Source organism: Pteronotus mesoamericanus, unplaced genomic scaffold (assembly GCF_021234165.1).
Source record: "Pteronotus mesoamericanus isolate MK-2021 breed Mesoamerican mustached bat unplaced genomic scaffold, CSHL_Meso_final contig_20, whole genome shotgun sequence".
Classification (NCBI taxonomy): domain Eukaryota; kingdom Metazoa; phylum Chordata; class Mammalia; order Chiroptera; family Mormoopidae; genus Pteronotus; species Pteronotus mesoamericanus.
The window spans coordinates 31,896,868-31,922,755 of NW_026555085.1; the positions used below are offsets into that span (position 1 = coordinate 31,896,868).

General features: G+C 35.1%; 1 protein-coding gene across 2 annotated transcripts in view; it reads left to right on the forward strand.

Moving 5' to 3' along the window:
• The window catches only part of ADGRB3 (adhesion G protein-coupled receptor B3), a 706,145-nt gene that overhangs the window by 654,923 nt on the left and 25,334 nt on the right, over nt 1-25,888 (forward strand). For both annotated transcript variants that reach the window (XM_054569550.1, XM_054569551.1), the window contains exons 24-28: nt 4,859-4,957; nt 5,274-5,445; nt 16,369-16,464; nt 18,358-18,397; nt 23,735-24,378. In XM_054569550.1, the coding sequence (XP_054425525.1) occupies nt 4,859-4,957; nt 5,274-5,445; nt 16,369-16,464; nt 18,358-18,397; nt 23,735-24,378 (1,051 nt within the window). The remainder of the gene's footprint in view (nt 1-4,858; nt 4,958-5,273; nt 5,446-16,368; nt 16,465-18,357; nt 18,398-23,734; nt 24,379-25,888) is intronic.

Below are 25,888 nucleotides of genomic sequence, written 5' to 3' on the forward strand. Positions count from 1 at the left end.
GTATTTTTTATCATAGAGTCTCATTCTATATGACATTTTAACTATAACTTCATAGACAAAGTTATTTGTCATTTTGTACTTGCACATTTTAACCATTTATAAAATTTAGAAAATCATTTAACTGTTGTTTGATCACCATATCTAATGACTTAACATTTTATAAACAGACTGATAGCAGCTTTTTAAAATTATATCATTTCATCATAAAAATGTTTAGAAGCTTGAATGAAACTTGAATGTCTTTGAATTTCCCTTTGTATGTTTTATAAAGTTTATAGCTTTCTCCTTTCTGTTTAACTATACCTTTGTTCAAAACTTAGCCTACAATTGTACAAGTTTCTTAAATAATTCATGGCATTATTTAATAGTCATAGTATTTGATAACCAGCTGTTGAGAATTTAGGTCCTTTGTATTTTACAATCTTTGTAGTGATAAGATAGTTCAGGTATTTTTCCCCCCTAGTAAAAGAATAGGTTTAATAGTTTTCATTATAAAAATTTGACATCATTCATATTGAACATCAAAACTGCAGTTGGTGTAATGCAAACATCATTGGAGGCTCCTTTTGGAGTGGAAAAATCACTTTTCTTTTAGAGACTCTTTTTTCACCTCAGAAGAGTCTCCATAGCATCTTTAAATAGGCAGACTTGGATCTGTACAGACTCTGAGCTTTCTATACCATTGAACTTAAAGCTTTCACATTATTACCCTTGTTAGTCTGCCATGTGTGGTTGGAATTGGAGCAATTGCTTCTTCAGTTATTTTCATCTAGATTAATGATGTAAGAATAAATCAGTCATATTGAGTACTGGGTATAGAAACTCAGTGCTGCCACTGTAAGTATAAACTTGTATAATTTTTTTTAATTGGGGGCACAGAGAAGCTAGTGGTTAGGATAAAGCTTTGAAGTTAAAAAAAAAAAAAAAAAAAAGCTATGCTCAGTATCTAGCTCCGCAATTTGCTAGTTGTGTGTGTGTCTTTAGGCATGTTACTTATTCTCTCTGCAGCTAAGTCTTCTCACCTATAAAATGGGTATAATGACTTTTCCCTCATAATAGAGCATATGACCTATAATGTGTATAAAGTGTTCCTTAGAGCATCTACCAAATAGAAAGCACTCTCTCAACAAATGGTGGCTATTGTTATGATGAGTGAAGTGACTAAGCTAAGCTGGACAGGTTGTTTCGGAAGGACCCTGACTTCTATTAATTACACTTCAATGATTCCACTATTCATAACATTGATGTCAGAAAAAGGGGTGAGACCATCAGAACGAGTGTAATGCTAAGGGTACATTATTTAAATTTGCAGTCAGTATTCTTCTCACTTAGTTATTTATATGTAATATCCAGTTTGATTCACACAGCTCTTTGTAAAAGATAACACAAGCTTAGGAGAAAGAAATAATAACATTGTCACTTTATGAATTTAGAAATTAGCTATTTCAACCTACTTATTAATTTTAAAACCTCTATTTCTAAAAATATGATAAGGAGTTACATCTGTTTCGCTGATAAAAACTGAATCAAGCAGTGTTTTTCTGGTGCAAAGGCCACTGCTGGAGAAGTGGAAATGGTTTTAAAAGCATAATACTGGTTACTGTCCAGCTATTAACACATTAATGATTCTAGGATAAAAAATTATCTGTAATATAAAATGCTGTTTTACCTTAAGTGTATGTAGATTGAAACTTGCTTTCTATTCCAACGTGTGATTGAAAGAAGTTTTTTAGAAGATAGGAGTATTTGAAGCTTATTTTACTTTACAGAGAAAGCACTGAGGGCAGTAATGAAGACTTCAGTGAAGAAAAAATAAATCAGAATTAACTAAAGAAACATCAAGCAGGAAGCTAAGCTAACTGATTAACTTAACAAGTGATCTTCCTAATTGTAAATATTGCCTCTTTCAGGTGTTTGAATGTACATATATACCATGTGTTTCTTTTGAAATGTTATCATTAAGAATCAAATATGGTATGAAGACATTCGTCTTCCCATTTTTTCTGTTTCTTTGTCCCCTTAAATTATTAGAAACTGCCAAAAATATAGTTTATGTTCAATAAATATTTAAAACAAATGAGTGATGACTATTTAACAAATAATACAATAGCTTGACAAGTTGTATAATACCCAAACTAAATTAAAATGTTCTAATATATAAAATATATTTATTAAGGGGGGATTTATTACTATATCAACATGTCTTATATGAAATAATTGGAAAGAATAAAAACAAGCTAAAATGACATGTGTCTTTTTAGAACACCTCAAAGAAAATATTTCATTTTCTCTCTCTTGCTGCAATGGGACTTCTCATCTACTATGTTATTTTAAACTGCTTTACCTTATCTACTTGAAATTAGGGGGACTACTATACCAGGACCTTGTACATATCTCATGAAATTTTTCTGAAGGGAGGAGGCATATTTTCTTTCCAGGGAATTTTTATAGTATTGATAAACCAATCAGACAAAAAATTGCTTTTTTTTTTTCCTAAGGAAAAGAAAAAGGAAATTGGGAAGAGAACTAGAACTTGTAGACTTGAAGACACCCCACCCCCACCCCTGCCACACACTAGGTCTAGACAGAACAACCTGGAGAAAGTAGTGAAACGACCGATGTTTAGGCTTTGGTGACAAAGTGGAGTCTGGTTACATCTGAACTTATTTTTCTTTTAGCTGTTAGCACCTTTTGTTTTATAAATACGTAATTTCCTTTACAACAAAGAAGCAAGAGTTTATTTTCCATTGCAGCAACTCAGTTTAGCATCTAGACTACGTGTTCTTCACAATACATTAATGTCCATAGTGACCATGCAAACCAGGAAGAAACTACTAGATCTCTCTCCGGGAAATCTATCTGTCCTCTGTTCCATCCACATCTAAGAGTTCCAGAGGTACCCAACCAGGACTGTCAAGCATAGTTTTCAACAGCTCTGACTAAGGAAAGCATGTGTAGGCCTTTTAGCCAGTCTCAAATCTCAGAGAGAAATGGGCATTTTAAATAGTTTTAAAATACACTTTTAGAAAAGCTCATATTTATTCAAATTACTTTTTTCAGGACTAAAATACTTATATTGTGTACTAAAATTATTTTTAGTAATTGTTAGCTTTTCAATCCTATGTTAGAGCCTAGAGGCATGGCATCCTTCAACTTGAAAAAGTTTTGTTTGTGGAAGCACAAACACCAAGTAGCCTATTTTCTGTGATAAAGGAAATAATAAATGACTAAGGCATGCCTTTCGGTATTAATCTAGTGGGATGTAACAGGATTGAAGACCCTCAAATGAACAGTTAGGGCAGTGGTATTTATTCCTATTTGTCCATCAGAATAATCTATGGAACTTTAAAAAATACTGATGTCTGCATCCCATTAAATGAGAGTCTTTGGAGTTGGGTATATGTATAATACTCAACCACTGTGGAGAATGCTGATCTGTATACTCATTTGGGAGTAATTTCAAACACATTGGCATGTCCACGGAGGCATTCATGAACCACAGTGGAAATATGCCTATTGGTGTCCTGTTATTCTGAAAATTTTAGAGAGATGTGGCTAGTGCATATGTCCTCGGTTGAACCAGTAAAGGGAATGATTTAGTATTATATTCCCCACCCTCACATCTAACTCTGAAAGCTTTGATTTTTCTCATGGTGTCCACATATCAATCTACTTTCTTAATAGCTTTCAGATGTATTATCCCATCCAAGCACTATTTACAAATGAGTGCACTTCTTTAAAAGACACTGTGCATTCTGAATTATGAGCCTCTTATGATTCTGCCACTTTTATTATTCACATGGTAATGTAACTCCACTATAATAGCATTAACCAAAAAACCCACTGGGCAAACATATTTTAGACACAAACACCACATGGCAATGGATGAGAGAAGCACACCACAGGAAATTATTTCAAGGTGTTTTGAATTATAATTCACATAATTTCTTTTTGTTTTTTCCTGAGAGGATTATGTTCTAATAAAACAGTACTTTTTCAAGGACTCTTTCCTAAAGCAAATGAAGTTTTTCTATATAGTATGACTTTGCTTCTTAACATAGTAGATGGAACTTGAATTATTCAAATCCAAATTTTCCTGCAAAATTCTTTAGACTAGAAGAAACCATATAAATGCAATTAGATGGTGTCTATGACAAAATGTTCAGGAAAAATACTTTGAACTTAAAGAATGTTTTGAACTAAATAATTACATTAAATGTGTTATTAGAGCAGAAAGCTATCACTCTTTCTATTATCAACTAATATTTCATCAAATTTCATCAGCCCCTATATTCAGATCATCCTAAAATATAGATAATACATTGATGCTACAAGAAATTTCAAAATAAGAATATTTTGAGACAAACGCTCTACCTTTCACAAATGACTAAAGACCTAAAATAGGTATCTTTCTATATTGTACTTCTGAGATACATATCTACATTTCAAAAGATTTTAATTGATATTATATGCCTTTTGCAACTGATAATGAAAATCTTTGAAGCTGGGAGTCCTTGTTTATCAGGGGTCTGAATAAAGGGTTTTCACTGTATGTCTACACAAACACATGCTTATGTTTAACTCAGTGTATTGGCAACTTTGGTCTGCAGACACAAGGGCCATTATGGTATAAATGATGGAAATGTGCTTCGCATGCAACAAAGGCCCAAATTATTAAAAGGTAAATGTTACAGAAATAATGCATAGTGAAAATGTATCTGTAAAATGACCTAGAACATTCATTTTTGATATACTTTTCTGCATGAAATCGTATTTAAAAGCTAACTTGCAGCAGCAACTTTTTTTTGGTGACAATTCAATATTTTGTTCTTTTTGTGGGTGTTCTGTTTGTTTGCAGTCAGATGAGTGAGCCTCATAGCGGTTTGACGCTCAAATGTGCCAAGTGTGGAGTAGTTTCAACAACAGCTTTGTCAGCCACCACCGCCAGTAATGCCATGTTAGTCCCAATCATTTACATCTTCTTGTTACAAATCTTTTACAGTGCATGTGAGAAAATGCTATGGAAAAAATCATGTTTGCTAATATTAGAGTTAAGAGCATACTTAAATATTTATAATTGGCAACTGCCTTTATAACTATTTGGGGATTGTCTATAAAAAATAAATAAAACTATCAAATGTTTATCTGTTTTGTGGTTTCCAAGTTAATGATCTTGGTGCCACATAAAAGAATGCTTTGTTGAAGGGGGGTTTTGTTATTGCCTGGAGAGTAATACGCAGCTTCATAATGGTGCTTTCTCTGTCTCTCAACAGGGCGTCTCTTTGGAGCTCCTGTGTAGTGTTGCCCCTTCTGGCTCTGACGTGGATGTCTGCAGTACTGGCCATGACAGACAAACGCTCCATATTGTTTCAAATACTTTTTGCTGTGTTTGATTCATTGCAAGGCTTTGTGATAGTCATGGTCCACTGCATTCTTCGGAGAGAGGTAAGAAATGATGCTTAGTAGAGTAGCTCCTTGTTAACAAATATCTTTTGTTTTAGTATCTTGATCTTCAGATTAAAGCTGGTCTTCTCTAAAGACAATCATTTTGGAGTCAAAGTTAAAATGAAGGCCTAAGGCAAAGTTCAAGAGGGCTCCATGGACTATGGGAGTGATGGATTAAAATATACGGGACTATGCAAGGGGAAACACACCCGAAGTGCCAAGAACCAGGGAGAGCAGGTGCAAGAGAAGCTATGATGGAGTCATATGTATAGAAAAATCTGTTAGAAAAACTGGTGGATAAAAGGATAAGGTGTCATATTTATAAAAGGTATAATTCGTAAGCATAATGCAATAATATTTCTTAAATCCATTCCCTAACTTGTGCATCTGTACACAGGATATCCCCAAACCCCCATACTTAACTAATTTTTATTTAGATGGAACTATTGAGGATGAATAAACAGTTCTTTGGTTTCTATACTAAGTTGAGGATCAAGTTACTAACGATGATTTTTTGATATGGATATTTTTGCTCAGAAAATACAAAAAGAAGTGCACAGTAGAGAATGATAGGGAAGGACTGTAAATCCATAATCATAGCGTTTCTCCAGGATGTGATTGAGGTTATTGTCAGCAGTGAGGGAAAGAGGTGATCCTTCAAAGTTGAGACACTAACTTTCACCAAAACCATCCGGAACAGTGATTGATTTCAGCCTTGAGTTGTTGAGGGATAAAATACTGTTTTCCAACCAGTACAAAAAATATTCCGAGTGCTTACAAGCACTGACTCAGTATTTACAAGGCTTATGAGTCATTTTAGCATTTACTCTGGGGACGGTGGTGACCAAAACACACAGTGACACAGTGCCATGCTAATAATTTTGAGAAAATGGTCTAAGCTGTCATTTTGCATCATCCATCTTGTTTGAAAATTTTATGATGTGCAAAAAGACATATGTATATCAGTATACAACACAAAGTTTTGCAGTGATGTGTGAAGGTAACCTAAGGTTTGTTTGTTTATTTGTTTACCTCATTTGCCAGACAGGGAGAACAATATCTCTGAGCTACGTTAGTATGACACAGATGTCAGCAATAAACCCATATGTGTATTCTAAGAACATTATATGATGAAAAGCAATGAAAACAGAAAAATAGTGACTTCACATTGCAAAAAGAGGGTATTTCATCATTTTAAAAATTTGATCTAATTCACAGTTGCCAAGCTTGGGTATTTCCTCATCACAAATTTCTGCCGAAGATATCAGCATTAAAAATCTTCCAAGTATCAAATTTTTTAAAAATTTTTTATTTATTTATTTTTGGAGATAGGGGAAGGGAGGGAGAAAAACATGTCTCGGCTGCCTCTTGCATGCCTACAACTGAGGACCCAGTCTGGAACCCAGGCATGTCCTGATTGGGAATCAAAACAGTGACCCTTGGGTTCGCAGGCCAGCAGTCAATCAATCCACTGGGCTATACCAGCCAGGGCTCAAGTATCAAATTCTTTATAGACCAAAGTTAAGTAAAATTTAAAAGGAAATCGAGTAATTCAGGGCTGTGTGTCCTCCAACTATAACTTTTATATGGGTCCTTTGTATTCATATTACCTCTAGTAGATTTATTTAACAAAATTATTCTGAGTAGACACATGATGTACATTTTTGATTGACAAGGATGAATGGTATGGGTTTTAAGCAAGACACATATATCTACATGTATTTTCAGAAGATATTAGTTCTTTAGGTGGTAAAAAGGAGAAAAGTATTCCATCTCTAAGTAAGTCTCTCTTTTTCTTGAGAAATGAGCTTTTGCCTGGCCAGGTGGCTCAGTTGGTTGGAGTGTCATCCAATACACCAAAGGGTTGCAGGTTTGATTTCCGGTAGGGGCGAGTGTAGGAGGAGACAGATCAATGTTTCTCTCACATCAGTCTCTCTGTCTCTCCCCGCCCCCAACACCTTCCTCACTCTCTAAAGTCAATAAACATATCCACATATCTACAGGTGAGGATTTAAAAAAAGGAGAAATGAGCTTTCTAGATAGCATTAGGCTATGATTGAAATATTCAGGTTTAAAAAAACATGACAGTTATTTTGACAGCTTATTATCAAATTTTTGCTCTTACCTGAAGAAAAATATTTAGCACAAATATTAATTTCTATCAAAACTTTTTATACTTGCTAATTGGACTAATAACTGTGAAAACATGATTTTAGGATAATTAAATTAAGTCATATAATGCTTTTGCTAAAATAGGTGTCTATAAATATGTTTTTGATAGTAATGTGGAATAGAAATATGGTAATTGGCCCTGATATTGTTGCATTTGCAATGATTAGTTCAAATTGAATAATTCTATAGTTGATAAATTAATAACAGTGTCATCACTTTCATTCCAAAACTGAAATAAAGTACTGCATGTCCAATATTGTCCCATTGACCCTTAAACATAAATACACAGAGACTTGAGTTATAGGGCAAGTCTCTCACAATTCCTCAGAGGAAATTGTTACTTATAAACCAAATGAATTTTCTTTAGATTGTGTAAATTCCAAGGGCCTCATCATAAGAAAGCCTCATTGGGTTCACAGAAATCTTTTTGACCTTCTAAATGTGCATTGCCTGACACTAGCAACGGATCTATCTCTGTTACCTGTGAATACACTGCCCGAACGCTCACTGCAGCCTGGAAGAACAGAAGCATATTCCCATGTCCTCAGTGTCTCCTATGAACAAAACTTTCCACAAAAATGCACCAAAACAAATGGACTAAATAGCTACTGTAAAATATTGGGTAATGACTCCTATCTATTAATGTACTTGGTAATCCTATAGAAAGCTCTAAGAATACAGTATTATGCGTACTGCTTTTTTGCTTTAAAATATTTCTTCATAATAATTCAAGAGAATTGATATGGATTTTTCTTTCTTAAAAGTAAGCAATATAAGAAATATTCTTTTGAATGTGGAGACTGAGTAAGAGGTATACATATTTCTATGTAATTTTAAATTAAAGAAAAAGTCCTCAGCCAAGGAGATATAGTCATTGATTTGAGAAAACAAGAGAAACAGCAATCGGTTGCCTCCTGTAGAGCCCGAAGTGGGGATGGAACCCACGACCTAGGTGTGTGCCCTGAGCCAAGACTGAACCTGCAAACTTTTGGTGTATGGGACGCTGCTCCAACCAGCCGAGCCACCCAGCCAGGGATCTACCATATTTTACCATGTATAATGCACACTTTTTGCCCAAATTGTTGAGGGAAAAGTAAGGGTGCGCATTGTACATGGTTATAATGATTACATACCATGGGTATAATAATCCTGTGTATAACACACAAGAAAAATGGGTGTGCATTATACTCAGCAAGATACAGTATTTATTTTTGAGACACACTAACATAGTTTGGTGGTTTTTAGTCTTTAATATTTTTTCCAATATGAATTCAAAAGGCTTTACCATATATACTTTTGCCATCTTCCTGTGAAGGAAGTGGACATGCACAAGGGAGAATATAGCCTTGCAATTTCAGGAGAAAAGAAATGAAATACTGTAACTGTGCCATTTTAAATGTGATATGTATGTGGCTTAATTTATTTGAAAACTACCTTTACTTTTAGTGGCCCAATTTTATAACCAAAATTGTTTCAAGTCAGGAGGGAAGGGAGAAATCACTCTGGTAGTGTGAACTCAATTATGTTCCACTTTTTAAAAAAAACCAAACAAACTGCAAATTTATTCTTTGCGTAACAATTTGCTGTGAGCTCCAGAGCTGGCATCTTAGTAATTAAATTGCATAAAAATTTGTATATTTGAAAATATAATTTCTTCTTCTGGAGACCTTTCTCTTTTAAATTGCTTTGGTAGGTGCCTCTGACAAGAGAGAAAACAGAAGAAGCAATAGAATTTTTTTTAAATTAAACTATCTGATTTATCACAATACATCATTTTCAGTAACAAAGTCTAGATCTCAGACTAGTATGTATAATATTTAGGAGGACAGAATCTAATAGAATAAATATAAATGCTTTCTTCCATTGATCAGTCTTTTCTTGATTAGAGTTCATTTGCATTGAGCATATAAGGACATTTACTATTTACTGTTCTCCACATTGCTATGGAAATTCAAACTACACAGGAGTTAAGAAATCTTTGAACTAGTTACAGTTGCTAGGAAACCACTTTCTTGTTGCCTGCACATTCTTCTCATTTCTCCTGTCTCTGGCTGTGCCTGGCTTTCAGACAATCTTACAGTTTGATATCAGAGGGGGAAAATAACAAGACTGCGACACAAAATAAACTACAATAAACCCTTTCATTTAATGGAAGGAAAGAAAGGAAAGTGCTGAAGTGGATCTTTCTGCTGAATCAGCCTCTGAGGGTCCTGTGGCTATTTCGTAGAGTCAGTGGCAGGGCCAGCTCTTCCTGTGTCCTCCCCGGGGGCTTGCAGGAGGTCTAGGCTGCACCGAGATGTGGTCCCAGATCTTCATCCCAACCCATAAAACTACTTTGTAGCAAAATGCTTAAAATAAACATGAATAGATTTTCTCCCACTTGCCCGTACCATTTATTTTTTATTTCTTATTTTTTGCCAATTTCCTGTTTGGTTTTTATTTCCAGAAAGAGCATAGATAAATTAAATAATTTACAGACACATGTCAGTGAATTATAAAACAGACACGCATCCTTGCCTATCTTATATAAAACCAATATTCTCCACAAATACATTTTTAAAAAATAAATGAAGACAATAATGGTGAAGTAACTAGACAGCAATTTGTAAAGAGGTCATATTGCAAGTGATATAGTTCAGAAGAACTGCATGAATGTCCAAGTTTAGCTATTTGCAGACGTATGGCTGGTTACAGGGGAAGGTTCTATCCCTGAATGAGGGGGTGGGCAGTACTTTCAGTTGGTCTTTGAAGATGAGGGAGTAGGTGATAGAGAAGTTCAAAAATGTAATAGGTCCCGGAGGGGAGAGGGGTGATGCTGTGAAAGAATCAAGGAAGCGGAACTTTCAAGTAGAGGCAGAGGAAGAGTGGGACTGGACAAACATTTTCCATAGAATGGAGTTTATGGTGCATAATAGAAAGTTGATTTTTCTCTGGGACCACCTACGGTACCTGAAGGCATAAAGCAGGTGATGAAATTCTGGACATAGAGTGATTTTTTTTTTTAATGGCTATGACTGCAGCACTAAGAGAAAGACAACCTGATGACATTTGAGTATTGATTAAGTGATGTTTTAGAGCTTTCTTGTTTGGGATGTTTAGTTGCCATAGTGAGAGGCCACTGTGAGTGATGTCATGAAGAAAGTTCAATAGATTTTAAGGAGTGGCCCAGGGTGGGAGGGTTATGGTTCTCATCCTAACGTTCTTAGCTTGCTCAGAAGAAAGTTGGGTGTGAACAAGGTTTTAGAGGAGAATGGAGTGGGTTGCTAAGAGCTTTATCTTTTTCAGGCAGAATTAAAGGGTCAAAAAGAAATACAGGTTTAAAGATTTAAAAGAGTTTACAGATTTCTTTGTTTTGTTTTTAATACATTAGGATGTGTATCTAGAAATGGGAGAATGGCTAAAGTTACCACTGTAAAACTGGCTTTTACGAGAACAAAGAGTAGTGAGCACAAAAGCTGCCTTTAAATAGGAACACAGACATGACATAGGCAAAGCTGGTATGTTTATATTCCTGTGCACTTTTCCAAAAATCACCAAACCCCCTCCGCCCAAAGTCATCCCATTTCTTAGGCAGGGAAATATAAATCTTTCCTCTCTTTCCATATTGGATTTTCCTGACTTGAGTATAATGGCAATTATATAATAAACATTTGCATCAGTCTTAACCTGCACATGTGGTTCCCTAAATCCACACAGAGGTTTAGGACATTAACAAGAACATGTAATCATGAGGTGGCCCAGTGGATGAAACTGAGACAGAGTTCATGGCAGAGGTTGGCAAACTCTGGCCTGTCCGCCAGGCAGCGTCCAGCCATGGCTTGCTGCCACCCAAAATTCTGAGCACCTGGCCATATGGACACGCAAATCCCACCTCCCCTTCCTTCAGAACCCTAAGTCCTGCCTTGCAACATGGTTAAACTGATGGCGGGAAGTTGAATATGTCTTGAATAAATGTTTAAAATAAATATAAGAGCCCTGACCTGACTGATGTGGCCCTGTTGGTTGCTTGTCATCCCACAAAGTGAAAAGTCTCAGGTTTGATTCCTGGTCACAGCATGTGCCTGGGTCACGGGTTTGTCTCTGGGGTCAAAGTGTGTAGAAGAGACAACCTATCAATGTTTCTCACATTGATGTTTCTCTCCCTTTTTCTCCCTCCCTTCTCCTCTCTTTAAAAATAAAGAAATAAATACTTTTTTAATGTTTAAAATTAAAAATCCTTGATTGGCTAAAAGACCTCCATTTAAAAATAAATAAATATAAGAAATAAGAGGTCATGAATTAAGTTTTTATTTTTTACCTCCAAGTGAATGGCATGAGACTAAAATGAAATATTTTCTATGAAGGCGTGGGTGGTGGTGGCTGGCGGATAACTTCCGTATTCTTCTTTTCTCACTTGCATGCTCCAGAAATGCTCTTACATCTTGCAGATCATGTATGTGAAGTGTTATCTAGGGATGGTTTTGTGACCCCCAAAACTGATACAAAAAAAGAAAAACCTACAATAATTTTTGGATTCAGTGAAAGATCCTTTAGGTGTTAGAGGATTCTAATAGAAAGTCATTAGGACTGAAATTTGGGACTAAAGTCCATATTTCCCCTTCAGTCTATATCAAATGGCAAATGATTTGTGTTTATTTCCTGATCAGAGAAGTCAGGTAATATTTTAATAATGTGAGGTCATTCATGTTGCTTATGTCAGTTGGCATAATACACATAAAACTGAGAACAATCTTACTTGTTCACTTAACGATTAAATTATATAGAATTTAATGTGATTAAAAAGAATCACGCCATTTGTTCAAGTATAAATCAAGAGAAACAATAGTTGACATTAGAGACATGAAAAAATAAAAATACACAACACATAAGAAACTCCCTTTATCTCCACTAATAATCTCAAATTATTTCAAGAATGTAACTTTGTTTCTTTTCTTGCCTTAAAATGATCCTCAGAATAACTGGAGGTGAACGTGTCTTCTTAAAAGGTGAAGATTTGGGGTCTGAGCTAGTAGGTGCTAAATAGGGAGCCATTTCAAGCAGTGCAGCTCTTTCCTGAGATGATTCTTGAATTGGCAAGGCTGCCAAACAGCCCCCGGTGCTCTTCCCCAGCAAGCTCTAAAGCTGGCACCGACTTTCACAGTCCCACTCTGCCAAGCTGCCTTCAGAGCGAGGACCAACCGAGACGTCCTCGGGCTGCTGCTGCGGAGCTGAACCCAACAGCTCTCCCGGTGGGAGAGAGACAGGAGCAAGACACACCCGAGCAGAGCAGTCCTCTTTGCACTCCTGTCTCATCCAGCAATCCGTCTACTCTAAAAGGTTTTGTGGCTTTTTCTGGAGTTTTTATAGCAGCGCCTAACAGGCAGTAGTCAGAATAACTTTGGTGGGGCTCCAGTAGGATGCTTGCAGAAGACAACCTTGATAGCTTATTCTTTCCACCTCACCTTCTTTTGGACGATGTTTCTGGCCACTCTGTTTCTCATTGCACAACATGACATTAGAGTTCCTTGAAGTCCCCTAAATATTTTAAGGCTAATTACATATTCCTTCTTTACTACTCCCCACCCAACCCCCATACCTTTTAATCCTCTGTCTGGTTGTAAATTAAGGTGAAAGACCTATGGCAGAGTTTTATAAAGACAGGAAATTGTGAACTCTAGATTTTAACTGTGCGATAATCTATGTTAAATATTTAATGATTCTAGACAGGCCTATTTAAAAATTGCCTTTACTAGTCTAACATAAGTTTAAAAAACAGTGTTATTGCAATGTTATAATGAATTTAATATCTAAAAATAATTTTAAAATAGTTACCTGAATTGTGGATTTATTCTCCACAAATTATTAGTCAGCCTAAAGAACTTAAATAATAAGTATTTGAATATTTTAACAATTATTTTTCTTCAATTTCAATCACAGAGCAAGAAAGACACCAAGACTGTTAATGTCCAGCCTGTAAATATGACCCTTCACAGACATTTTAATTTCAGGGTGATAGAGCCAGATCTAGACTCTGTCTTTGCTTGCTTGTTTTCTCATTGCCTGGCATTAAAGTTCTTGAAGACTTTTAAAAATTTTTCAATTGTTCTCCATTAGTACCATTCACATTGATTGACCAAAGATGTCTCTGTTTACCTGATAGGAAAGTCAAATAAATATCAAAATGTTTCTAAATAGCTGCAGATACTTTCCAGATTCTTTATTACCTGAAATACCGTTTTCTGTGACAAGGAAATAGCAGTGTGAAATCTAGTCTAATCATTCTTCCCTGACAGTGTTGGACAAATACTTTAGGCTAAACCATCCAGATTGCCTCATTGCATTTTTAAGTTTTGTTTTTTTTTTAAATATCAAACAAAGCATTTGGAATCTCCTGCAAATTTTTCTGAATTAGAAGTAACAGAGGCATTAAAAGTGTTAGAGATTTCTAACACTTAAATTATGATATTTATATTACCATTAAAATGACATTGAATTTACTAGAGGATTTTTATGCTTTCCTGTTTTATATTTCTTCTGAATAGCATTGACTCATTTATGAAGTTAACATCATTCTGCAGTGTAGACATGCCCTTAATCCACTGTCATATTTGGGACTTTGGTAGTTTAGGGCATTGATTTTGTGTGTATGTATAGTATAAAAAAATAAATTTTTTAAATATTTTCTTCAGGCTATCAAATAGTTGATTTTGAAGAGAAGCTTACAGAAGTTGCTTTTGCATATTTTATTGTGAGACAAAAATATCCTTGACAGCTACACTCTGAAGGTCTGAAAATAGAGTGGTTAGTGAGCACCAGTTAAATAATATTTGGTATTACCAAGTGTCACCTTTATATCTTATATATGCTAGTATTCAGAAATAGTAAACAGTCTTCATGCGACAGCTCTCAGAAGGCAGCATTTTCTAACATATTTATCTTCCTTTATAAATTTGCTTTAACAGTTATCTCAGGGCACAAATTAAAAAATTAGCAGGTACCTATTTATTGACATTGGTTCTTAGGATTTTTTTTCTGAAAACATGTACTTTCTTAGTGGTTTCCCCAGTGCAAATTTCTGCATAACAGAAACCATGCTCATGACAAATGTTTTATTATTACTTTATCACATATCAGGTTACTCCTCATTCTTTTTTTCCAGGAAATATTAGAATCAGAGTGGAAAAAGAGGTCAGACAGCCTTGAGTTCATTCCCACTCCCTTAATTTACCCCTATTGTAGTCTCATCACCGGGACTAGAACCTGAGGTGGAGAACTACTAGTGGACAAAGGTCTCCTGACTGAACTGGTCAGCCAAGACTCTGTGGTGGTTACTAAATGCCATGTCACTTTTCACATCTTGCAATTTAGGAAAGAGACAGCTACTGTCTTATGATACTGGTGAGAGGAGCTGAAAACAGCTTTAGTAGCCTCTGATGTTTCTTTTTTTAAGATTTTATTTGTTTATTTTTAGAAAGAGAGGAAGGGAGGGAGAGAAAGAGGGAGAGAAACATCGACATGAGGGGAAAACATCCATCAACTATCTCTTGTATGCATCCTGACCAGGGACCAGACTCAAAACTGAAGCGTGTGCCCTGACCAAGAATGGAACTGGCGACCTTTCATTTTGGGGGGTGCTGCCCAGCCGACCAAGCCATGCCGCTCAGGGCTAGCCTCCGATTTTTTCTAACATGCATACTGTGCACATCTCACAGCAAAACAGTGCCAGGATATTTTATATCAGTGCTTTTCAAAAGAAAACATCATTCCATGTTTTACCTTGGCAGTCTCTCCAATGGCGCTTCAGGAAAATGGGAGATGCCACTGCATCCACGCATTGGTCTTTATCCCAATAAAACAAATATACTAGAAGGAAAATGTCAGTATTGTGAAGTCAGGAAAACAAGTATTAATAAAACGACTTTGCCATTGGCTCAGATAAGAAGCTACTTGTGACGATGTTTATCAACAGCTTGTTAGGAGCCTAATGAGCCACAGGAAGTGGGAAGAACACGCCGATGCAGAGGCATCATGTGATAAGAATAACAATGGCTCCTATGTTTGTTATTCATCTATACATGTATATTCACTTGTTTAATAAAAGGTATAATATTCTTCGAATTCCCTTGTGATATGTTTGTTTTTTATTCAGAGTCCAACTGTGAATGGATATTATGAAGTATGGCTTTTCCAAGAGACCTTTTATCCCCACCTTAGGCAATCAATCAGAAACAGAGCCATTTTGTTATCTTTTTGTTTTACTGTGTTTTGCTTTTACATCAGGACATGTAGTACTTGAAGGGAGATGAAAAACAGTCTCACCAATAGGATCCCTTACATGAGGTATAAAAGGAAAATCCCCAAATCAATTTCAGTCAAAAGATCACTAAGTAATCTCATCTTTCACAATGTGTGAAGCAGTTATAAAGATTATGCCATACCAAATAGTAAATCCCCCTTGAAAGACACATATTGTTTGTAACAGTGGAAATAAATCTGCCCTCTGGCGAGAATTATTAGTGCTGAGCCAGACATAGCCATTTCGATAGCTGAGGAGTTCCCAATACTTCCCTCTGTAGATTATGACAAGTGATAAATTTCCTTGGCATAGAGCAAACCTAGGTATACCAGCAGTTACATTAGGTAGTAAACAAAATGGGCATTAGATTGTAAAAACAGTGAAAACCACTTTCTCAGTAGTCATTATCTAATCATATCTAGAAATGATTAATCATTTCTAAGAAAATTAACTTTTGTCATTTTTTTTCCCCACAGGTTCAGGATGCTTTTAGATGCCGACTGAGAAACTGTCAGGATCCAATCAATGCTGATTCTTCAAGTTCTTTTCCTAATGGGCATGCTCAAATCATGGTGAGCTTTTATTTTCCCTATGAGTGTTGACTGAGTTATGATTACTCAAAAGAATAAACAAGTATTCTTAAGTAGCAAAATAGTGTCAATGTCCCATTTTGAGTGACTTTGGCTTTAGTTCATTAATAGACTTAGAACCCTGATACCAGAAAACTCCTCTGTCTGGATTGCTTAAGAGTCTAGGATCCCTCAATGGCCCCGTGATGTACTGAGTGCCAGGCTTCTACACAACACCAGAGCGTGTTTTCATCCTTGCATGGAATTAAGGATAACAATCTGTCCAAAGGTTCATGTTGTTTACAGATGAGAACTATGGACCTTTGCTTCTAGTCTTAAAGCACTGTTTCCCAGCTTTAGCTGCACATTAAAATCCATTAAAATCCACTCTCCAGACCAATGAGATCAAAATCTCTGGGCTGAGACTTTTTATATTCTTTCATAATATATATGTAGAGGTGTTCAAACTTTTGACGTCTCTGGGCCACATTGGAAGAAGAAGAGAGGTCTTGGGCCACACATTAAATGCATTGTGACACGTAATCACAAAATACTTTCATAATGTTTTCAGTAAATTTACAATGTTGTGTTGGGCCGCATTCAAAACCATTCTGAGCCTCATGTGGCCCGCGGGCCGCAGGTTGGACGCTCCTGACAGGCCCCAGCACAAAAAATGCCCCTCTTTTATTACATAAAATTCTTTTATTACTAAATCATAAGCATGTCATTCTGTAACATAACAATATCACATTCAAGCACACCATATGACATTTGAGGTGAAATGTTTAAACTGCTGCCTATTTCATGCGAGGCATTCACACACCTACCAACCACATTCAGTGGCATTACTGAATTTGGACCCTGTATAAATTAAATTTATTAGGGGTAACACTGGTTAATAACATTATAAAAGTTTCAAGTATACCGCTTTATAATATAACATATATTCCACTGTGTGTTCACCACCCGAAGTCTAGTCTCCTTCCATCACCATATACTCATCCCCTTTTACCCTCTTAGTCCTTCCCTCATTCCCTCTTGCCCTCTGGTAACCACCAGAATGTTGTCTGTGTCTATGAGTTTGTTGCTTTTTGTTTTGTATCCCACATATGAATGAAATCATATAGTTCTTGTATTTGATTTATTAATGTTTTTTGATTAGGCAACATAAAAATAGTCCAAATGACATACTAGTAACATTTAAGTAAGACTTCAGAAGGAATAATTAATTCCTTATTAAAAACAAGATAAATACTAATTTCTTGAATTTAAAATATTAATGTGGTCAAATTTAATTTTATCATTATAAAAATAAACTGATTTATTTAAAGTAGAAGTTTGAGGAAATATGATGGAACAAAACTCTGACAGCTTCTAGGCCAGATTAGTATTACTTCATCTTCAATTTTAATTCCTAAGCCTGAAAGCGTTTTGTCACATTTAAGTGAAAATGAATCATTGGAAAAGACTGGTTTGACTATTAAGGGTTTGACAGAGCTATATGATAAGATACTACATTGCAAATAATATATACAAAGTGAATGCTTATACAAATAACAAAGGCATTTATTGAAGTATATTCATAGTAGTGCCATTTTAATCTTTTCATTATAGCTTAAGGAATTGCCTTAAAATTTTGACCTTGAAAATGACAATGAGTATTCTATTGCCTTATCAAAATTGTGTGTCATGTTTCCATTGATTTTATTCAACATTCGGTCTCTAGGAAATACTCTTGAAAACAGTTTGATTATTCCTTGAGAAAATTTCTTTGTACAAAATAATAACCTGGTAATGCATAGTCAGATATCTGTAAACTTTAGATAATCTGGTTAGTAAACTTACTTGATGTCTTTATTAAATGATGATTCTATGCCTTATTATTTCTTGTTACAGACAGACTTTGAAAAGGATGTAGACATTGCTTGTCGGTCAGGTAAGAATATTTGAATTTGAAATGATAATCATTAGAGATATTAAATCATTTTCATGGATTTTGATTTCAAAAAAATACTGTGGTTTACACATGATATATTTGTGTGGTGAATAGAATACTTGGAGTTCTATTCATAAACACAATCTTTCAAATAGAAATATCGCAATGTAATAGCAGAATGGGGGTGGGGAGGGAATGAAAGAGAAAGCGAGAAAATGTGAGAGAGACTGAGAAGGGTTCACTGGGAGCACCGTGACAGCGGGATGCATTGACTTGGAAACATAAGGCTCCCCACTGCACTGATTACTGGTTGTCAGGCGTAATGCCGTCAGTCTAGTCTCTCTGAACCCTCAGTGTCATCATCTATGGAAAATGGATTGTTGTTAAAAGAATCAAATACCACTGTGTATGCGTATCATGGCTGTTCTTGTTCTATGTTTAGAGAAAACAAGAAGAAACCATGCAGCACACCCTTACAGTATCTGCCTTTCAGTATTAATGTCCCACTGACATTGTCCCTGATGGTTGTCTTCCTGCCTGTGGCTAAGATTTCACCAAGAGTAGATGACTCAAGAGTGTTCAAGGAAACCACATTTCACTTTTTGGATGATTCCTGTTGTTGAAATGCTCCTTTATATTGGGACAAAAATATACCTTATCTTACCCTTTATTCATTGGTTTTACTGTTGTCAAAATATCCCAGTATTTGAGAGCAAAGATCACTCAGCCCAATTCAACTCTTTTTTTCTCCAGTCTAAACAAACCACGTTTCCTCATTCATTCCTCATAGCACCTTCCCAGGCAGGTGTGGTGCCCCAGGTAGCCTCCAATTTGTTAATTTTAAATCATGGTGCCCAAATATATACATACATATCCAGCATTTATCACAGTTGGCTCTTATACTATCTACATTTGCATCTGATTACATAGTAGCTGGTACTATACTAGTGTCAACTAGTATAATCTGAAATGTAAATCTAAAAATTTAAATTTTTAAATTTAGAGATTTAAAAATCTCTAAAACTTTTTGTAGTAGTGGTCATGCATTTCCAAGCCTAAAGTCATGAAAAGCTTCTGTTTGTTTTGTTGTTATTTTATTTTTTGTTTGGTTTTTTTTTCCCCACCTGGAAGAAAAATCTGTCCTTTGTGTTTATCTCTCTTTGCTATTATCTTACCAGTTTGAGGTTAGCCTTCTATTCATTTGAAATTAACCATTGAAAGTTTGATGAGGATACCTTCTAAATTGTCATCTCAACTGTCGATAAAGGAATTAAATGGGATGAGAATGAGTACAGAACCCTGCCGTGTAAGGCACCCCCCACCTACCACATTCAGACTCCCTCTAAGCGTAGGTTTCAAATTCAACTCATAACCTTTAAATATCTATGCAGAGTCTGAGATCACAGAATTGTCATAATCACAAGAATATGAGAGAATCATCTCAGTCTCATTCCTGAATTGTATCAAAATACTCCATGTAGAGTATCATCACAGCAGAGCAGTAGAGTAACTGTCATTATTTGGTTACCTGTGTAGTGTATTAGGAATCACCGTGTCCTGTTTCATGTGTAACAAACTATTGTTAGACAGTGTTTGGTTTCTAAACTTTACCATTTCCCTTTTTGGAAAATTGACAAAACATTTTCCCTTATTTTATCCACTTTCCATAATTCTCAAAGATCACTAGCCATGGTCTCAGGTTGCACATCTGTGCTCCAAGGTAATATGTGATTTGTTTGGGCCTGAAAGCTTGAATTTATTAAATTCCTAGCTTACTTTCAATTTAATTTTCTTCCTAATTCTTTTGGTGTATTCTTTATAGTTCGCCTTGATAGAGAAGCGAAATAGTAGTTTTGTCTTCTTTTACCATCTATTGATGTTAAACCAGTGGTTGTCAAAGTGTGGTCCCCAGACCAGCAGAGTTAGCATCACCTGGGAACTTGTTAGAAATGGAAACTTTCAAGCTCTACCCCAGACCTACTGTGGGACTGGGTAAAGTAGTCAGTGTTTTAACCTGCCAGCCAGGTAATTCAGATGCACCCTAACCAACATTGGAGAACAATATATTAACCCATCCCAACCCAAGCTGTGATCTCATTTCTTAAGTATTCATTTTTCAAATCTTTTGTTAATGTACCTGTATTTTACAGAATTCACTGCTTTCTGAGATTTAGTATTCCTAATACAGACCAGTACCATTATTTTCTTACAAAATACTGTTTTGAATATTTTCATTTTCTGTCTCTGCTCATTTTAGCTGAGTTCATCAGGAACTTGTCTCTAAATTTTTCTAGAGATTTCTGTCCATGTTGAGGTATACTCAATTTTAAAATCTCAATTCATGGACTCAATAATCTTAAAGTTTTGTTGAAATTCACTTTCCCAAAGGTGAAGCATATATCTGACCATGTAAGATATTCAGGTGTGCTTTGTTTTGTTTTGTTTGCATTTTGCCTTTTACAACTTGAATAATTTCCCTCAAAAGTCCCATCACTTCCAATTCATGTTTGTAGACGGTGTGGATTTTTTATGTTGTATATTCAAATTTTGGATATCCATTTTTAGCAAGTTTAAGAGGCTTGACATTATTTCACATAGAGTTGACACTACTTTATGAGAATTCTTTCCCCGAATATTTGTTACACAAATTTTCAATAAAGATGATTATGTCATTTCATAAAAATCTGCTGACTGTAACTATAAATCTTATAACATTTATACAAAACTAAATGAATCTTGTAAAAATGCATATTATGAAATCAACATTCAGTACTAAGATTTCCTTTATAGTTTATAATATATTCATAAAAGTATCAGATTATATGTTCTTCATACAATAAGTTGTTTTTATAACTTGCCTTTAAATTTTACTGCTATGAATTTTTGATTAATTTTTACATACAATTAAGGATTAAAAGTATTCTCCCATGAATATGGAGATTTTTAAAAGTACTTTATTTAAAATATAATTAAATGTATTATTTTAACATACTTTGCTCTTTAATATTTTCATGTAAATTGTTCTTGCCAACTGTAATTTATTATCATTCTAATATTTTAAGAGATTTGGAAATAACTTTTAAACTATTGTAATACAAAAGTCACAACCAAATTGTGGATTAATAAAAAATATACCTGTAACATGATTTTTTTATCTAAAGTAAGGAGACCTAATACAAGAATTACAGTATCTTTAAAAATAAAAGATAATATAGGAATGATGCATGTTTTGAAATAATTTTGAAGGCTTGTCTTTTTTGTAATAGGCAAACACATTTGTAGTCTATTTTTCAACCCCTGCTGTAATGCACAGTAATTATGATGCTATTTGATAATTGGATAATAATGGATAGAATTCAATGTATCTGAAACTTCTCAAGCAGAGACAATAAACCAAATAGTTTACAGTTGTCTATGCCTAATGGAATTTTCAATGACAACTGATCTGCTTTGTAGATAGAGCAGCATTAGGTGTACATGTTGAGCCAGGCTGCACACAATACTGCTCTGTGTGCTTTCAGTACCAAAATTACTGAGAATATTTCTTCAGAATTTCATTCTTTTATACTTCATAACTGTAAGTATTCCCCAACTAATATGCTTGGGGTTGTTTTACCTCTATTTTGCATGAAATATGGCTTTCTTTTTGTTTCTTTAAAGATTTTATTTATTTATTTTTAGAGAGATGGAAAAGGAGGGAGTAAGAAAGTGAGAGAAACATTGATGTGAGAGAGATGTGTAGATCAGCTGCCTCTTGCACACCCACAACCAGGGACCAGGCCTGCACCCCTGGCATGTGCCCTGACTGGGAACTGAACTGGTGACCTTTGGGTTTGCAAGACGATACCCAAGCCACCGAGCCACACCAGCCAGGGCTTTCTTTTTATAAAGGCAAAAAAATTAAAATATATTTTAGTAAAGAATTCTGAACTCTTTCATTGAGTGTTTTGTTTTTGTTTGCTTTATATATTCATTTTGTTCCCTCTCTTACTATAAGTTATCACGCATTTTTTATTTTTTTCTAAGTCATTATTTTTCAGGTTTAAAATGGAACGGAGGTTTCAGAAGCTCAGACAGGTTTTTTGTTTGTTTGTTTTTGTGCTTAAACTCATTTGGCAATTTTAGTACTCCCTCAAGGGTGTTCTAGCATATGGATTTATTGTGTATAAAAAAAATTGCTTTTCCTACATGGAACTGAAGATGATAAATACTTTTCAAACCTGCATCTACCTTAACCATATGGACTTCACAGATAAAAATGCTCATTAATTTTCAACATGCATAATTTTTGGAAGGACTTCTGATGCAGTAGGATGAATTCTTATTGATTACCTCTTTCAAGAAGTATTTTCATGATTACACTTGTAGAATACTTATGGGGAAAGCCTTTACAAAAAAGTAAAATTCATGTGAAATACTGGGTTGGTCAAAAAGTTCATTTATTTTATTTTTATTTTTTTACAATGGCTCTAGCAGCACTAAGTTATCTTTAATGTCATTCAAAATTTTGTTACATTGTATTGTGACAGCTGTCATATCAACATGCATTTAAAAAATACTCATCAAAATTGGTGAATTTCCATGTAGCCATTTTAATATTGAAGATGGAAGAAAATACATATTTTTGGCCTATTATGCTTTGTTATTTCAAGAAAGGTTAAACACAACCGAAATGCAAAGAAAAACTTTGTGCAGTGTATGGAGAAGGTGTTGTGATTGATCAAATGTGTCAAAAGTGGTCAAATGTGAAGTTTTGTGCTGGAGATTTCTCACTGGACCACGCTCCATGGTTGGATATACCAGTTGAAGTTGATAGCAATCCAATCGAGGCATTAAGAGATCAATCAACATCATCCCATGCAAGAGATAGCTGACATACTCAAAATATCCAAATCAATAAAGCTATTGGTGAAAATAAAAGATGTGTTTTTTATTTTATAGAAAAAAACCATATGGACGTTTTGGCCAACCCAATATATCCATAATGTTATAAAATCCTATGCAGTAGAGTGATAGAGAAAACTTCTCTGGTACTCTTTCTTCTGAAAAGTTATGTAGAGTTGTTTAGGATAGGGGACTGAGGTTTCTGAAAGTTCACTAATCAACTTTCAGATGTGTTTTAGCTGTGGGCTACTTGAGGTCTTTGAGAGTATATCAGAATCAATAAAGTGCAGTAGAGTAATCTGGCCCATGTACAAATAGTAGATATGTAATTTTTAAAGTAATAACTTTTTATTTTATTAAGGAAATTGTTTAATAAAAAAAGAACAGAATACAATAATGAAAAGTAAACATTCATTAACCCTCTGTTTTGAACTTTCATATTTGAATTCACAGTTCTTCATAAGGATATTGGTCCTTGCCGAGCAGCAACAATAACAGGGACACTCTCGAGGATTTCTTTAAATGATGATGAAGAAGAAAAGGGAACAAACCCCGAAGAGCTAAGCTATTCCACACTGCCTGGAAATGTAATTTCAAAAGTCATTATCCAACAACCCACAGGTTTGCACATGCCCATGAGTATGAATGAGCTGGGCAATCAGTGTTTGAAAAAAGAGAACAGTGAATTGCGGAGAACTGTGTACTTATGTACAGATGATAATTTGAGAGGGGCTGATATGGACATAGTCCATCCTCAGGAAAGAATGATGGAAAGTGACTATATTGTGATGCCCAGAAGTTCTGTAAATACCCAGCCATCATTGAAAGAGGAAAGCAAAATGAATATTGGCATGGAAACCCTGCCACATGAAAGGCTATTGCACTACAAAGTAAATCCTGAATTCAACATGAATCCCCCTGTTATGGACCAGTTCAATATGAACTTAGATCAACATCTTGCACCCCAGGAACATATGCAGAATTTACCCTTTGAGCCCCGCACAGCTGTGAAGAATTTCATGGCCTCTGAGTTGGATGATAATGCAGGACTATCAAGAAGTGAAACTGGATCAACCATATCAATGAGTTCTTTAGAGGTAAGCAATAGAATAAATTTTTTCTTGACATTTGAAGTATATAGAAAGAATGGGAGAGACTGATTCATGTGGCACTGAACTGAGGGAGAAGAGTCACATTAGCTCTTGCAGTTACATATCAATAAGAATTTTTGGCATGTTGGGATTAGAACATTCTGGATATATGGTTTTTCCAGTAGTGTATCAGCATCATCTTTTTCAAGATCATGTTTTTAAAAAGGAACCCTCTATATTTAAAAGGATAATTAATGCTTCATAAACCAAGTCGAGCACTTATAAAAGAAACCCTGTCCTCCTGACATCTCTTAGGCACTAAAGGTCTTTTGGTGGTTAAAGAAGTTTATGGATTGCACTACAAACTTAAACCAAGATCTGGATTTTCTGTGTGAGAGCAGCTGTTAAAAACAACAAAAATTGTGATGTAACTTTAAGGTCTACCATTACACTGATTATAAACTATTATTATATTAGATCAGTATCTCTTAGAGTAAATATTTTGCTCTTAGCTCTTGCAGAATGATGATCACTAAAATTTTTGGTCTTTAACTGTGATCTCTCAGGAGGAATATAAATTGAACAGGCTAAGAGTCAGGACTCTGAAGTTGAACCATATGGCTTTTGTTAAAAAGCAAACCTCTCCCAGTTTCTTTTCCACCCGTAAAGTAGACAATAGTCAATAGCTATCAAAATCATTCATATAATATTGTCATCAATCAAGTAAGATCTAAAGAATATGTCTTTCGACATACATCCTGTTCCTATTTCATATGTGACTTTTATATCCTTTTCCTTGAATTTCTGCTGTAAAGTCACTGCTGATATATTTGTGTGTGTTCAGTATACAATGCAATACATGCATTCTTTTATATGTATTACCAATTGTTTTAATATATGATTACTTCATAGGACACTATTTAGAGAAAGACACTATCATTAGTTACCTATCCTTTCCATCAGACACATGCTGAGAGTCCTATGGTCTGGTGTTAAAGCGCCCAGGGGCAACTGTCTCTCCCTTGGCCTCACAAAGATACATCTACTAGGTTGAAACAAAGGGAGATTCTGAAAGGCTAGAGTAACTTGGTGAGTGGTGTTATTATGAGGTTTTTCCAAACTGAATCAAGGAAATTCTAGGCCAAAATGAGAATGTAGATGGGATTTAAAACAAGTCTCTAAATTCTAGATCAATATTAAATGAAACAGGATTTCTGAAGAGAATTATCCTCCTCAGCCAGAGGCATGGGGCAGTGAGGCCAAATTCACTCCGGAGTGGCCGGCCGGAGCATCCTCAGGCAAAGGCGTTCAGTCATTTTGAATTAGGAGAGTAGCTACTGTTTCTCTATTTCTAACTTGTATATCACAGAGCCTAGGAGTTCTACTCTAATAATGACCACATAAGCATAAACTACATAATGTTTATACAAAAATCACAAAAGTTTTAAAAAGGGTTTTCACTGAGTGTGTACATAATAGCATCATAAATAATCATAATTCAGATGTACTACTGGAA